This window comes from Motacilla alba, chromosome 2 (genome assembly GCF_015832195.1).
Source record: "Motacilla alba alba isolate MOTALB_02 chromosome 2, Motacilla_alba_V1.0_pri, whole genome shotgun sequence".
Lineage (NCBI taxonomy): Eukaryota > Metazoa > Chordata > Aves > Passeriformes > Motacillidae > Motacilla > Motacilla alba.
The window spans coordinates 80,352,614-80,365,106 of NC_052017.1; the positions used below are offsets into that span (position 1 = coordinate 80,352,614).

The window sequence follows — 12,493 nt, forward strand, 5'->3', positions numbered from 1 at the left end:
CTCATGAACCCTAAATCTTTCATTTTTAATGAAAAAGATTACTTAATCCCCCTTCATCAAATATGCTAATAGCCTCCATCATCTTTGATTTCTGCATGTTTTAATTTCCATCCTAAATTGTGAGTTAAAACTCAGCCTCCTAATAGTGCTTGAAGATCAAAAACAAAAACAAAAACCAAAAAACAAACAAACAAACAAAAAACAAGCAGAAAAAGAAGGGCTAATGTAACCTAGGCAAAGAATGAAATATATATGTATATATTTTAACTCTCTTTCTTTTGTAAAAAGTATGGTTACTAACCCAAGTAGAAAAGTTTTATCAGAATTCCACTGCTGTTTTGGAGTACTCTACTCAGGGACCTATCCTTTGCTGTATGACACTTTTTTCTATTGGTCCCAGGAACCCATAAACCATGTAGGATGTGCCAAATTGCATCCAAATGTGTCTGTTAGAGGCTTTTTGTTCAGTTATAGTGTATGTGGCACTGCCATATATTTCACATAGGAAATACCTTTGTTATATCCATGTCTTAGCAATTGGGAGGCCTCCTTTTAATAAATTTTCTAGAATCTGAATGCAAAAGTGGATGTAATGCTTTAACATGCTTTGAAATACTCTCCAGTTCCTGGAAATTCATATTAATGTTTGAAGTTAGACTAAAGGTAAATTAATCTGTGTATTATGGCCCTTGTTCATCTATGTTTCAAATAAATCACAAGCCCAAAATTTAGGAACACAAACACATTGCTTGGTGAAGCTCATTTAGAGAGACAAAGATTTTTTGGACTTGTAGCCTGGTGGCAGATGTGTGTTTAGCAGGTGATGTAAGAGAGCACTCATCTTCCAAAATTTGTGGCTAAGGTTATTCAGTGGGGGTTCTACTTTCTTGGATTCTCTGTGGCTCAGTGAAACACCAGAGATTCCTAAACTGATCAGTTTAGGAATTGAAGTGTGCATTGCAATGTGCAGACAGCACATTTTAATGTGAGGCTAACAACCATGGCTGCTCCATGAAAAATAAATCTCACATTTCAAAAACAATCCATGTTTTTGCATGATGTATCTTGTTCCTTAGTTTTCCTGTCAGTGATATGACACAGTTCTCCATGTCTCATCAGCTCAAGACTATATCCTCCTCAGCACCCATCCTCCATTTGTGGCCAGCAGTAAGGAATATCCCCCCTTGCTAAACATCCTGGAAACCTGTGCTTCAGGGGATTTCTGAGCTAGAAATTTCTAATGCTGCTCCTGCAACTGTGTCAAATGGCCACTGGTGGACCAGGAGTCTGTGGATTTGCCAGACCCTTTTGGAACTTGCTTGAACTGCAGATCTCTAGCTCACCTTGTGACTGTGACTTCCATGGTTTAATTATGCCTCATAATTAAAGAGGGAGAAAGACTCGTGATCATTAGAACCCAGCTGCCTCATATCTTCATCAGGTACTTCTAAAGCTATTAGAAAAGCAAACACAAGTGTATGTCCCTTTTCACCTTTTCGGTGCTACAGATAAAGACTGCATACCATTTAAATGGGATGAAAAATTTCATTTGGGGAAGTCTTAATTTTACTAATGACAGTCTCTCAAATTAAATATACCATAAGAGAAATATTTATTGTGGTGTCTCTCATGTAAAGATAGTCAACAGTACTAATGACCTGTATTTCTCTTAATGGGATTGTTAAGGTGCTCCTACTTTTCATGCTGTTAATGGCCCTCCACCTTTCTGATGGGGAGGTCCTCAGAGAATTCTAACCTGAAACTGCTGATTAACTGTTGATTTCTGTGTGACACCACCTCTAGGTAATATAGAAATGCAGCTGTTTCCTGGGTGATTCAGCTGTCATAACACATATTTTCCAGGAGAAGAATGCAGAAGTCTGGAAGCGTATTGGGCCTTAATTTGCCCCAGTGTCAAACACGGATAACTCCACATTAATGGTGCTCCATTAGCGTTAGAAGGTTTGTTAATGTGGGAGAGGACGATCAGGACATCTATTTAGAGAACAGCAGTCATTCATAAATTCTGGAACGGCATGTGAACTGCAACACTAACACTGTGACTAAGCAAAAAGAAAAAAAACAAACTGACACTATTTTAGTGAAATGAAAGGGTAGATAGCTACTGAACCATATTATCATAGTTATGTTATAAATGTGTACTTTATACATGTGTATTTTAATATATGTATAATATATATACTATATATTGTTATAGTTCCTATGAGTACAGCCAAATATTCATGATAAAACTGTAAGTCTCTGAGTAGGAGCTGGAAATGTGAGATCTGAAAGGGGTGAATGTTTACATTGTGAAGTGCAGCCAAATGCGTGTACAGAGGTCATGGATGCATTGAATTAAGTTTTGGCTTCTAAGTGAAAAATCAGCATGGATTGCCTGTTAAGGAACATGAAACAACAGGAAATCAAAAGCAGTTCGGTTTCCAAAGTTTAATCTTAATTTTAAGGTAAAGTGGAATAGTCTTATATATAAAGTATTATTTCCACATAACTAAGAAAGTGGAAATGTGGTTAAACAGCTCTAGTGGAGAGAAGGTTCTGCAAGCATTGCTGCTATTTTTGTTTTCTGGGAATGATGAAAACTCACAATTGTTCTCTCATTTATTTGATTGCTGTTTTCTAAAGTTGATATGGAGTACCTAATGTCCTTGTGTGCTATAATTTGTGGCACACAAGTGGGAAGAACCAAAAAACATAAAACAAAAGGATTGGGTTTTGAGCCTCATGACTTTGCTCTGGAATTCTTGGATGGACTTTTTTTCATTTGTTTAGCTTTATTTTAGGGATTGCAAACAAAGAGCACTAATGAAGTTACTTAAAATATGGGCAAACACCTTATATATGAGGCCTAAACTGTAAGACAAAAGTGTATTATACTAGCGCGCATTTAGTCTACTTCATAGATGCACATCTGAGGAAACAGGGAATTTTGGATTGCTAATATATTTAGCTAAAGGTCTTTACAAAATAATCCTAATAATGCCATAAAAAGAAAATCGGGAGAACGGGAAGGATACAAGGGTCAGCCAGAAACCAAAAACAAAAAAAGAAAAAAAATGCACGAAGTATCCTGTGGTAGGATAAAAATGTCTCTATTTTAAACACTTATTGAATGGCATGGAGGTACAGCAATCTAGAAAGTTATTGCTTTCTTACATGCTACTTATTTTCAGTCTGAAGAGAAAATATTTTTTTCTGTAGTGTACAACCCCTGTGTACTATAGAGCTTTGAAATGACATTTCTACTTCGTTACCTCACCCTGATGATGACTTTAAATATGCCTTTTACCCATGGATAAACAGTCTCAAGAATTGCGCCAATGTAGTGTTTAAAAGTGGTTCAACACCAATCTTGAAAAAACAAAGAAATAGTCTTAAAAAAAAAAAAAAAAAAAAAAGGTGGTTTTTTTTACTAGCTGGATTGTTCAGCTAAATCAACATGTTTTCCAAACGCAAAGAAAAAGCCCTCCGGGGGTGAATACCATTTCGTGTAAGTTCAAAACAGGCTCGGTGTTGAGCCATGGCAGCACACCCCTCCCACGGTGGCAGTGACACGACCAGCTTTAAAGCGAGCGGCCTTCGTCGCTCGGCGAGGCACAAAGATAAAGGCGGGGGCTTATGTAACTCTCTTTTAAAGGAACCTGATCCCTGCGCTCTCCCCTTTCGTTTTGGGAGCGAGAGCTTTGTTTGGGGATCCAATTCAGCCGCGCTGAGCTCCTGCATCCTGCTTCTACAGCCTCGCACACCTGCAGCGCTAAGGTATCTGCGGCTTTCTTTGGGTTTTTTTAAAGTCGTGGCTTTTGTTTTTCCCTCAGAAGCGTAGAAGAAGTGCTTGCGAAGTGTGACTCAGCATGTTCGGGAGACTTTCATTTTATTTGCAGGCAGAGTGCAAGCTCATTTAAATGCAAGTGGGGGGGTTACTTTCTTCCCTTTCTTTTTTCTTTTTTTTTTTTTTTTTTTTTTTTCTTTTTGAGATGATGGTTCAGAAACCTGCTATTTTCCTCCAGAGGTGAGGAAGACATCTGAGGAGGAAGACTCGGGAGAGTGCGTTGAAAATGATGGTGCCACACAGCAATATCTTCACATTTTTACTAGCTGTAGATTCAAGGATCTGAAAATTAATTCTTGTTTGGTCTTCCAGTGAATTCTCAAGTGCTTGCAGGTGGAAATGGTGGTACATCAAGGCTGTGGGTTTTCAGATCCTCCTGAAATAATAGGATAATTGATAAATGTAAGAGGGGGAAATTAATTTTTAAGCAATGTTTCAGTAGCATCTTAGGAATGGAAAGAGATGCCGTTTGTATGTACTACAGCAGGTGCGGAAACACTTAAGTGTCTTGCCTATGCTACAGAGCTTGCAAATGTACATGGCTTACAAACCATACAAGCCAATGCTATCCCTCATAGTCTTGCATCTGGAGATGTTTTCATCAGTGAATATATCTACATCTTTACATATTTCATGTTCCATGTGTTGCTTTACATTTTATCAGATAGTATGAAATGTTTTCAATTAAAGCCTTTGAGGACATACCAGTAAGGACATTGTATTTGTGTTTCTGGAGTTCTGAAAAATATGTTTCTTTAATATTTAATCCCTGTTTTTCTTCTATTTTCTGATTTAGTCTAATCAAAAGGAAACAGTTTGTGAATGGAAAATTAGTTATGAACTTCTTCCTGTTGTATATTTGCACTGTGTTTTGCCTTATATGCTCATTTATTCACTAATTTTCTCCTGGCAAACATAATTTAAATTAGAAGTCCTATATGTGAGACCACAACCTGTAGAGAAAACAGGACACTTCTGGGTGTGGCTTATTTAAAAAAAGAAAAGGTAGAATACTTGTATAGACGTGTGCCCAGAGATAATACAGCTTTCAAATATGACACAGCTTGTCTTCAATTGATCTGAACTGGTCTGCTAAAATGAAATCTCCTGATATCTGCAGTCTAGCCCTGGTGATACTGCTTGGGAGATTCTGAATTTTAAAGTCTGCAAATCCAGAATATATTGGCCTCTAGAATTCTGTCCAAATTTTTTGGCTGCCAAGATGTTTGTTTGCTTTCCTAAAGCTGTCCCTTTACTGCCACAAATCTTTTAAGTCACACTTGTCCGGGGACAGTTCAGTAATCTGCTTTTTACTATTTCTCTCTGTATTTTTGACACAGTCAAGTTTGAAGATCCTTGTTTCATTTGCTAGCAAAGTTTCTATGGCAATACACATGATTTATCTGTAGAGAGCTTGGGTAAAACTTTATCTAAATTCTTTCCATGTTCTTGAATCATTTGTAGATGCTCTGTGAATATTCAAAGGAGTTATTCAGGTCTGTTCATTCATTTGGTTAACTTAAGCTTCATGGCAGAAAATCATTAACTAGAGTCCAAGGAGCTACCTACAGGTGTGTTAGATTCTGCTGGTACTTTTTGACCTTTGTGAATTACTTGTTTATTTTCATTTAAGCAATAGTTTGAAAAAAATTAACCATACCCTACTCTTATGTTCTTTTTTGGCTCAACTTTAGGAATTTGGTTTTTTATGTTCAGTGCTGATACTTTTTTTTTTTTTTGGCATCTTTCCTAACTATCCTTCTTCAAAAGTCTGCAACATCTAAGGCTAAATCTGTTTAGAAAAAGGATTTATTGAAACTGAAAATGTCAGCTATGTAATATTTTAAGTCCCTGGATGAAAATATAATGCTTAATCTATGTGTAGTTGTATCTTTCTGCACAGTAGCTGTTGGTTTTTTCTTTCAAAATGCTGAGTCTTGTATTAAGCCTTTACTGTCTACTAAAGAAAGCTGTGCATTCCTGACAGGAAATACACATGATGAAGAGTGGAAGGACTGGCTTCATCACTATGTAAATAGTTTGTGATGGTTGCCTTGCTGCTTGCTCCTAACTTTATTTTTATTGTAATACTCACTGTAGGGCATGGAAATCCTAGCATGTACCAGGTCCTTGCTGAAGACTTTATAACATAAGAAACTCTAACAATAAACTTATTTATCTCAAATAACCCAATGGGCTTATTGACTAATGCTTCATTTCAGATCAAACAGTGATGAGCATGTTCATCCTATTACTGTAATGATTAAAACATTCAATAGCTGATGATACTACTGTCTTCTGACATTTTTTCAGTGTGGCATGCTTTGTATTCACTATCAATTAATTTTTATTTTTCCCTAGTATCACACATGGCCAATGAATCGAGGCCCTGCCCATGTGATATTGGAGACAGGTTTGACTATGGAGGCCGTGGGCAGGAGGTTCAAGTTGGGCACATCAAGGCGTACGTCTGCAAACCTCCTGCCAGCGCTGACAAAGCTGTCATTGTGATTCACGACATATTTGGGTGGCAACTCCCGAACACCAGATACATAGCTGATATGCTAACAACTAATGGATACATGTAAGAAATGTTACTGTTTTCAAAGTGTCTTTTTAATAAGAAAGTTTGTTGAACCAACTGTCCCCTTTTTTCATATAAACTATACAAACACAAATAATTTCACAGTCTTTCTTTACGCCTTTCTCCAAGGAGCTTTCTGCTAAAACAGTGAAAGAAATCTAAAATAATTGAGTAGTCTTACCATAATGAGTTAGTAGGTAAGCACAGAAGAAGAGGGGAGAAACAGAAAATTTTCTTATTCTGCATGTTTCATCGTCTGTGATCCTGTAGCAGCCTGCTTCCTCCCTTCCTCTTTGTGACTTGGCTGTTATGGTTAAAATTCCGAAGAAGCTGAAGATCTTTCTAGGAAGGGAAAGTGTACTAGCTTGTGCCAAGTAGAGAAACAAATTCTCAAATACATGAAAAGCATTTTGAGTATCCTCTTTCCTGTATTACTGGGTTAGTGCTCCTTTCAGGCTAAACATATGTACCATGTAAATTGTAGTTTCTTTGGTTTGGTTTTGAATTTCTTTTTTAAGTTTGGTAGGAAACCACCAAGGATTTTCAGTTACAGTTAACTGTTTATCAAATTAAGTAATGAATTTCAACAGGGTAAAATGTAACTGGAAATTATATGAAGTCTCTTTATTAGATGTAGAAAATTATTGAGGATTGCTGGTATACTGCTTTGGTGTGGGTTAAGTACTAGGTATTTAGCAAAAGAATTTGTTGTGTGGTACATATGGCCCTCCCTTTAATCCCTTTCCAGTATTATTTCATGGACATAAAATATTCTCATTTTTCTTGCAGAGCCATCTGCCCAGATTTTTTTGTGGGACAAGAAGCTTGGAAACCTTCTAATGACTGGGCATCTTTTGAAGACTGGGTGAAAACACGAGATGCTGGCAAAATAGACAAGTACAGCCATTGTTCCTCGTCCACCGAGGGGACACCCGTATTTCATAGGAATTTTTGCCTCAGTAAAAATGTAAAATTAGATCCTAAATTATTAGTGGGTCAAATATAGCTGGATGTCCACAAATAAAAAGTTCATGCTGCCCATGGGACAAGCTCATGGTTATGTGAGGGGTGCTTTACAGATAAAAGTAGACATTTGAAGCATAAAAGTTCCCAGTGTTTGTCTGTACAGAAAGTAGAAGCAAAATGAATGAATGGAAAGGAAAGAGCCAGCAAAGGCTGGAAAATGCAGCTCACTCTGCCGCTTGGATCCCTCAGGAAGGTGCAAATTCCATGGATTTTAGATAGGGTGCAAATGCAAACACTATGTAACAAGGGAACATTTCTTCTACTCCCCATCAGATTACAGCTAATTCAAGCATACTGCTTTCCCACTTTTCTGTATTTTTCCCATTTTTATCTGCCTCAGACCTTGATTGCATAAAGTAACTGCTGATTTAGAAAAAACAATTGGAAATTTGCTTCCACAATTTTATAAAATATTTGTCATCCTTGTGAGAGATGTTTTGCATGTAAGTCACATTTGGGATAACAGGATGCTCTTGACTGGCTGTGGGTCTCAAAATTTTATTTGTGTTAGCCTATATGATAACTACTGCTATTTCTGAAATTAATTGGACTGCTGTTCATAGAATCACCTCATGTCCTAGTAACAATGATCTAGGAAGATTGATTTTCTTCTTTGTCTTCTCCCCTGGAGTTTGTCTTGTATTTTAGAAATGAATAATAATAAAGTAGTGTCATGGGTTGACCCCAGCCAGCAATCAACAACTTGGACTATCACTCAGTTGCTCCCATGAGAGGAATAGGGGAGACAATAAGGGAAACAAAGCAAGAAAACTCATGGGTTGAGATAAAGACGATTTGATAAAACCAGGAGTGATGCAGAGACAGTCACTTTGTCCCAGAAGCAGATTGATGCCCACCCAGACTTTGAGCAGCAGCCACCAAAGAGGCCAGAGAAACAGGCTAGAGCCTTAATTCACTTTCATTTGCATGTCTCAGAGAAGTTGATGTCGTCCTCAAGTATCTAAAGGAGCAATGTGGTGCGAAGAAGATTGGTGTCATTGGGTTTTGCTGGGGTGGAGCGGCAGTGCAACACCTGATGCTGAAAAATCCCCATTTAAAGACCGGAGTGTCCCTCTATGGTAAGCCTGAAATACCTGATGCATTCTGAGCAGAATACCAGTGCAGGAAGCTATTCTTTAGGCTATTGCTGTAACAAAATTCAGTGTGACTTCTAGTGGAACAAGGTGATTTTACTATAAATAATCTGTAAGTGATTTGATTTTGCACACTCACATTTTTACACTCAAATGTACCCAGCAAAATCTATGTATTTAAAGAGTGGCATGACAAGGATCACATCTGTGAACATAGTGCCAAATGCCAAGGGCTCACTCATTTTGTGGTGATGACAAAAGGGCTTCTAGGCACATCTTTTGCATCTTTCAGACAGTAGTCCCTCATTACTAATAGGACCCATTTTTAGCTCTCTGTTTTAACCCTGTAGTCTCACACATTACTCAGTGCATTTATGCTGCCTTTGATATTTTTCTTATTAACCTCTGTACTTCCACAGAACCCAGACCAACTTATATTAATTAGAGGTGAAAGCAAATTGAAGATATTTTTCAGAAAGATTATTGGGATTGTTTTGCTGCACTGATATGCTGATCAGTTGAGTCCATTCAACAGTGTTACTTGCTAATATTTTACTTTTTTGTTGTAATAATCTCAGGAATTAAAAGAGTAGCCAGGGTGGCAGCTGGTTAGTTCTACTGTAACTTTTATTTAAATCCTTTTGAATAGTCAAAATTACAATGTCAATTTGTTATGAAATCATATCAGTGTAAATATATGTACACTGATATGGTAACCATCTATGTGGAATGATGAATAGTAACAATTATCTTAAAAATGGCCTTCCCAAGCCAGAGATGAGCAGTTCCAAAGTGTCCATCTCTCACAGAACCCTGTCTCTGACAGTGGTCAGAAACAGTTGCTCAAAGCAACCCACAAAAACGGGCAAGTGTAACAATTCTTTCCTGATTTTTTTCCCCGTAGAACTGATCTCTGGTCTATTTTTCATACAGCTGATGTTACTTTTAATGGCATTGCAAACATTCCACAACAAAAGGGGCTTTTAAGCAAAGTGTGTTTAATTCCATTACAAATGGATCAGCTGTAACTGATGAAAATGTCTCGAAGCTTCACTGTACAGATTTTGTAGTGTTTTAGCTACTTTAGGTAGCATAACTTATTGTATGTATGTTTTCTTCTTCCATAGGAGTGATCAGCCGTTTTGAGGACAAACATAGTTTGCTGCATCCTACCTTCTTCATTTTTGGTGAGAAGGATAATATTATTCCGTTGGAGCAGGTGAGTTTCCCATCACAGATATATGTCTTTTTAATGCTTTTCATGCTTGTTTTGTAATTTGTTTTTTAATGAACACAAAGTAGAAAACTAGTTTGTACTTTTCTTTCTCTTTCACTAACTCTTACAGTACTTCTACACAAATTTTTATTGTTTATCTGCAAATCAGAAAGTTTTACCATGACACTAAAAGCATTTTCTGTTTGAAAATTTGGGTGATTTTCATCAGTTCCTAGGAAAAGAGCAAGAATCCAAAGAAAAACTTCTGACAAGTTTAAGATAGGAGACCCTTTTTAGTGATACCAATGGTCCATAAAATCTACCTGTTCCAATGGAATCACTTGTTGTAGGAGAATTAAAAAGATCCTGTGGCTATCCTTTTCCTTTTCCCCTGTCCTGAAGAGATTCTCCTTTCTGTCACTCTGTCAACAGTCTTTCTCTGGAGCCTGAGTGGAGAATGGTTGGAGAACGATGATTATCTGCCAAGGGGATCAAAAGGAAGCATGTTTTTATTGAGTGATGTTGGCTTTGACTTCTAGCAAAAATTCCAGTCACTTTGAACTGCTGATTTTGACTCTGCCTCTCCTCCCTCAACTTCTAATTCAAATTCTTGCCCCAGTTTTTTTAATGTGTGGTCTATCAGCAGCAACTCATACAGTGTTCACTATGTGATAACCTTCTCATGATGCTGAGCAGTAGATTGTTTATCTTTACAGGTATTAATAGTAATTAATGTAATCTTTTTTTACATTTTATGCAGTCTCATGCTGGTATTTTACTGGGGAAAAAAAGCCTAGTTAAATAAAGCAAGTGCAGTAACAGAATGCATTTAGGTATAAAAGTAGTAGAAGAGAAAACAGTGGCAAGGATAAATTATGTCTGTCTTTCAGAAAAGTAAAAAAGTGAGGACAGTTTTGGGACTGTAAATATAGAATGTGTTAACTTTGTACCCAGCCAACATAGAATATTCTGTGTTACAGGTCACCTTGCTGGAGCAGAAGCTTAAACAAAACTGTAAAGTTGATTATGAAGTTAAAATTTACCCTGGACAGACACATGGGTTTGTGCATCGCAAAAGAGAAGATATCAATCCTCAAGATAAACCTTACATTGAGGAAGGTAGAAAGGATATGATCAACTGGCTGAATAAATATCTTTAGGTTAAATTAATGTCAATAAACAAAATCAGTTGTTGTGGGAAATCAGAAAATAATACAGACTACATTGCTTAAAATGTTCTTACAACCATAAAAATATTTTGTAAAACTGTTCTGCAATAACACTACTTACTTGCACTTACCTTCTAAGTAGGGACTTAGAAATGCTTTTTCAAATGCTGAAAGCTATAAATGTAAAGAAGGTTTTTAACACTGGTCTTGTATATCTTAAAATTATTAGAATTTCATGTGGCATATTTTCTGTAACCTGAAAATTTAATTTTTTTATATCAATGTCAACATGATTAAAAACCTTTGAAACTCTGCCCATGCTTGAGAAGTTATCTCCTTAAAGCTGTATTTAGCATTGTTTAGCTGTGAGATTTTTCAGCTCCAAGATTTTAGGTAAATATTGTTTACCTAAACTATGTTAGGTATATTATTATTATTATTATTATTTAGTTCTGGGCTGGAAGACTGGGAGATTTTCTTTGAAACAGAATATCCTCTTCAGAATTCATGAAAAGAGAGCTAGAAAAGGGAAGGGGAAAGACAATGGAAAGAAATGTATGTGAACAGAAAGGGTGCTGCAAAAAGTTGGGAACCATGACTAAAGTGAAGAGATTAGAGGAAATCACATCATTTCACAATTATCTTGATGCAAATCCTTCATCTCTCGTGGTTTCAGGCAGGTGCCCTACCTACTGAACCTAACTCAGAGTTTGATCTAAACCAACCTCCAATGTTACCTCCTCACCTCCACAAATCATTCCTTTATCATCAGGTTTCTCTCTGCTGTGGTTTAATTGGGTATTGTTATTGGTAAAGTACAGCCCATTCCTAGTGATTGGGGGAACATTACCTTGTTTCAGCTCCTTTGGACTCTCCCAGTGTAATTCCCAAAAACCGTTTGGTGAGGTCTTGCCTGTATACGTGATGCTGAGGGAATAGATGTGGCTAAAATATTGTACTGAACATTGCCCAGTTTCCCCTCAGGGAAATATGTTTGAGACCAGGGAGCTTTCAAGGAATATTGCCTTTCTAGTTGCAGCCCCTCCATGGTTTCCATTACCCCACAACATTTTTTCTTTTTGAGTTTGCTGCTGCCAGCCATGCCTGAAAGCTCCTTCAGGAAGTCGTGTTCTCTCTGGCTCTTTCCTAGCTAGGGACCTAAGTAATCTGTGGTGGAGTTGTAGCTGCATGTCTGTCTGAACTCCACAATGTCTCTTCGGAGTCTCCCACCATGTGGGTCCCACCTTGGGTCCCAAATCCCTAGCAGTTCTTTAACCATCCCTCCATTTCAACCCCCTTCTTCAAATCACTCCTTCCTTCCTGCAATGCGCTTTGTATGTCCCATGAGAAAGTAGTTCTCTCTGCAGCACACTGGTTGATCTTAAAGAAAATGTCCTATCTTTCAAAAAGATTTCATGCAAACTTCTGAGGCAAAAATGCAAAATCTTCCTTGGCTCCTTGGTTCATGCCCTTGGTCAGTGATTATTGCTCTTCTGTGGTTTGGATGCTGCACATTGTGTTTCCGTCTCCTTGCTCAATGATTTCCAGAGAGAT

General features: G+C 37.4%; 1 protein-coding gene across 4 annotated transcripts; it reads left to right on the forward strand.

Moving 5' to 3' along the window:
- The first annotated feature begins 3,599 nt into the window (after positions 1–3,599).
- LOC119697860 (carboxymethylenebutenolidase homolog) lies at positions 3,600–11,253 on the forward strand. 4 transcript variants are annotated; one of them, XM_038129205.1, is made up of 7 exons: positions 3,600–3,780; positions 5,315–5,421; positions 6,212–6,434; positions 7,224–7,331; positions 8,397–8,539; positions 9,682–9,773; positions 10,751–11,253. In XM_038129205.1, the coding sequence occupies exons 3-7, from the start codon at positions 6,220–6,222 to the stop codon at positions 10,928–10,930; spliced, it is 738 nt and encodes a 245-aa protein (XP_037985133.1). In that variant the 5' UTR covers positions 3,600–3,780; positions 5,315–5,421; positions 6,212–6,219; the 3' UTR covers positions 10,931–11,253. The 4 variants fall into 4 exon arrangements, with proteins under 4 accessions (XP_037985133.1, XP_037985131.1, XP_037985130.1 ...); XM_038129203.1 differs by lacking the exon at positions 5,315–5,421 and adding an exon at positions 5,838–5,881 and having other exon boundaries at positions 3,601–3,780; XM_038129202.1 differs by lacking the exon at positions 5,315–5,421 and having other exon boundaries at positions 3,601–3,780.
- The last annotated feature ends 1,240 nt before the right edge of the window (positions 11,254–12,493 follow it).